Consider the following 3,917-nt stretch of genomic DNA (forward strand, 5'->3'; position numbering starts at 1 on the left):
GAGAGAGAGACAGAGAGAGAGAGACAGAGAGAGAGAGAGAGAGAGAGAGATAGGGAGAGAGGGAGAGATAGAAAGAGATAGCGAGAGGGAAATGAATAGCGCGAGAGCACGCATTTCAATATGTACACTTTTAAGATTTTGTTTGTATGCATGTTTCGTATGTGTTTCTTATAACAACCACACAGTGGTTTACTGAAACTTCCATAACATTATGAAAAACTTTTGCGTTACACACAATTGAATGTTTGATGATTTTGGCCGATATTATGACTCATATTAGTCCTTTTCTTCGGGTATTATATTGATTTTCCGTGCACACACACAGGCTGTGGCTACATCGATGACACTTGGTTTATAAACGTACAGTCCATCAACACATTCACCGGTATGTTCCAGGACAGTCATTGGAGTATATACCATCACACATTGGTGGTTATCGTCAGAGTCGAGACAGTCTGAACAGCGACAAACGACATCTGTTCGTGATGGAGGAAAATATGTCGAATTGTGTGTAATTTTTAGGTACCATGGGCAGGTTGAACGCTCGCGAATGATATCAGTAGATACAGAAGATGTTGGGCAAGTTTTATTCCCTTCGGTCAGTTCTTGTTGGTCACTTCCCGCTGGAGCTAATTCAGCTGGTATGAAAAAGTTATTACCGATCGCTGCGCTGGATAGTTTCTCGTATTGAACTTTCAAGTCGTTTGGTATATTACATTGTGTCGGAATTGACGCCGAGGATATGAACAATACGAAGTTGGTGAGGAGGAAGATTACAACCTGGAAGAGAACCTGCGTGATATAAAATGTTTATGAGAAGATGAGTAATTACAGTTCAATACGACACACAGCTTAGAAAAATATAGTACATCTATAGGACGCATTAACTGACTCTCTCTCTCTCACACACAAACACGCACAGACTCACAGACTTAAACAGAAACGAACACACTTATACACACACACACGCGCGTGCGCACGTGCACAAATACACACATACACACTCACACACACACTCTCAAACACACACACACACACACACACACACACACTCACACACATATGTATTCATACGTGTTCATGAAAGATTAGAGGGCACTCGTAATGTGTTGATCGAATGTAAACTAGGCAGGTGTCTTTTTTTTTTTATAAGAGAAAACAAATGAACGAAATATTCTCGACAAGACTTGAATCAGCTGTTGATATCCGTATATAAAGTAGGAAAGTTACAAATATGAAGTATAGTAAGAACAGTTGGAAATGGTCTGGTGTGATACTTATATGATTTCCTCAGTAAACAACGAAATTTGACAAACTGTTTATGTCTAAGAGCAAGAGGTGTAATATGAAATACAATAAATAGCAATTGAAAAGTTGTGGAGTATATTTACAAGAAATAATTCCGTGAACGTGTTATTTTTTGAATTTAAACATCGATGTAAAGGTATAGGATATCAACCACAGCGACTTTTCAATTTGTGAGATATTTGGTGTTTTCAGGAGCAACACAGATGACGAGAAATTCTCGAAAAATATGTCGTTGTTACTCGAGTAACAGCGTCAAACTAGCCAACATTCTCAATAATGCCGCTATTATCTTTGTTTGTTTCGTAGACAATGTAAACAGAAATGTTTGTCATTTTAGAAATAAAATAAATCAAACAATGAGCGAATGTTACATTAAAATTCATCATTCAGCTTTCTGAATCGAAGTGTCCTAAAACTCTTATTCGTCCGTTTTAATTGCTGATATCGTTTCTATTCTATGTAAGTAGGACCTTTTTGTATGTAAACGTATATACATTATTTGCATTAAATGTATTTACTATTTTTGTATATAGACAAGCCTAATTTGCTTATCCTTACATTTACAATTCTCCCTCACCAAGTTTAAACCTCTTGCCCACTCCGAAGTGTGATCTGTGCATAGAATATCTGATTCTCATCTATAAACTATATAAATATATGGTTCAGTGGTTAGAGCATCATGAGGTCGTAAGTTCGATTTCCGGTCCCGGTTGTCTGTTGTGTTCTTGAGCAAAACACAGTATTTGATGTTGCTCCAGTCCCCTCAGCTGTAGAAAGGAGGTACGATGTCTCTGATGCCAAGAGGTGTCGGCATTTGCCTTTCCCTTGCAAACCATCGATGGCATGGTGAGGGGAAGCTGGTATGCAGTGAAAGGATTTCTACTTCGGTGAAGATCCTTCTCGGAAAAATCCCATGGACACTGAGGACGAAAGGGGTTCTTTACTTTAACCAATATATAACTAAATAGATAGAAAAATGAATACACACATTATGCGCTTCATATCCTTCTGTTTTAAGGTTCTTTAAAGCATTCGCACAAATTCAACTTTAACACCTGCCAAATTCGCGCTCTCACATACTCAACTGCAATTTTAGATAAATTAGAAGTGGGAACAAAGAATTACATGAGCATAATAAATGTATAAAAATATACAAGGCCACTTATATTTGTGTGCATGAAAGTATTAGATCAATATACTAAAGCCACAAAAGTACGTCTCGGATGTATAATAGCAATCAGAGTAAGGTACATCTGAAAATCATTCAGTCGTTTGAAGAAAGGCAGATTTTTCCTTGAATGAGACAAGAGTAAGCATAGAAATAAGACTGTAGATATAAATATTACGGTTGATAGTAACAATGTATGATTACTTACGTTGGTGGTATTCATTATAATGGTTGGTCACTTGGAATGGAAAGGATGACAATATTATTATATGTGTATATATTATCAAAGAAAGCTTGAACGTGTTAGCCTTTTGAAATAATATTCGCTTGTGATGTTACCAACTACTTTGAGGTTCCTTATATACAATATTTGAGGCAGTGGAATTACCATATGTCATAATGGTTAACCAAAACTAAAGAAATTATCAATATAAACAGGAGGAACTAACAAAATGACATAAGATTTCACTTCCAGTAAGGTGTAGTATATGATATCAAATGAGAAGTAATTGTGACCTATATAATTCGAGGAGAGCCTGAAGTAACCCGGACATAACTGAGAATTTGTTTCCTCCTTTACCTGTTTATCGGTTGCATGTGAGGTAAGTAAATATTTTTCTTTCGTGGTTTTCCGTTTTTTCTATCCCTACTTTATCTATTGCCTATTTTATCTATCTATCTATCTATCTATCTATCTATCTATCTATCTATCTATCTATCTATAATGGACAAGGTAGTTAAGGAATCTGGCATGGGTGGGGCGCTGATCAATTTGGATCAATCAAAAGCCTTCGATAGGGTAGACCATCACTACTTGGAAGCCGTCCTCATAGCGGCTGGTTTCGGTCCCGTCTTCCGCGGTTGGATCGCTGCCTTATACAGCGGCATCCGCTCGGTAGTTCGCGTAAACGGTCATCTATCCAGACCCTTCGGCATCATGCGTTCGGTTCGTCAAGGATGCCCCCTCTCGGCCCTTCTGTATGTATTGACTCTTGAGCCTCTACTGCGGAAGCTGGCGACGCTGAGGGGCACCCCACGAGAGCTGGGATGTGGGACGAGCGTGTCTGCATACGCGGTCGATGTCACCGCCATAGTGTCGAGCCAAAAACACACCGAGCTGGTCGGCGAGAGACTCAAAGAATACGAATCGGTAACGGGAGCAAAAATTAACCGGGGTAAGTCAGTGGGCTTGCGGCTCGGCACCTGGAGAAGCAAGCCCATGCCGTCTAACAGCGTCTCCGCTGTGGGACGCTGGACCGACGGGCCGGTTAAATTGCTTGGAGTCTGGTTCGGTCCGGACCTCCAGATGGAGAAGAACCGGGGCGAAATAACGACTAGGGTGGTCACTCTGACTCGGCAATGGGCCGAGAGGAAGCTATCCCTAAAAGGTCGGGCGGAGGTGGCGAACGCGTACATTGTATCCGTCATCGAATACCGTCTG

The 3,917-nt window shown here is 40.1% G+C and overlaps 1 protein-coding gene across 1 annotated transcript; it reads right to left on the reverse strand.

The window, feature by feature from the left end:
• Window positions 1–185: 185 nt before the first annotated feature.
• LOC128249802 (interleukin 17-like protein) lies at window positions 186–2,699 on the reverse strand. The gene is made up of 2 exons (XM_052974314.1): window positions 2,685–2,699; window positions 186–792 (listed from the first exon to the last, which is right to left on the reverse strand). The coding sequence occupies exons 1-2, from the start codon at window positions 2,697–2,699 to the stop codon at window positions 277–279; spliced, it is 531 nt and encodes a 176-aa protein (XP_052830274.1). The 3' UTR covers window positions 186–276.
• Between the last annotated feature and the right edge of the window lie 1,218 nt (window positions 2,700–3,917).

Source organism: Octopus bimaculoides, chromosome 1, assembly GCF_001194135.2.
Source record: "Octopus bimaculoides isolate UCB-OBI-ISO-001 chromosome 1, ASM119413v2, whole genome shotgun sequence".
Classification (NCBI taxonomy): domain Eukaryota; kingdom Metazoa; phylum Mollusca; class Cephalopoda; order Octopoda; family Octopodidae; genus Octopus; species Octopus bimaculoides.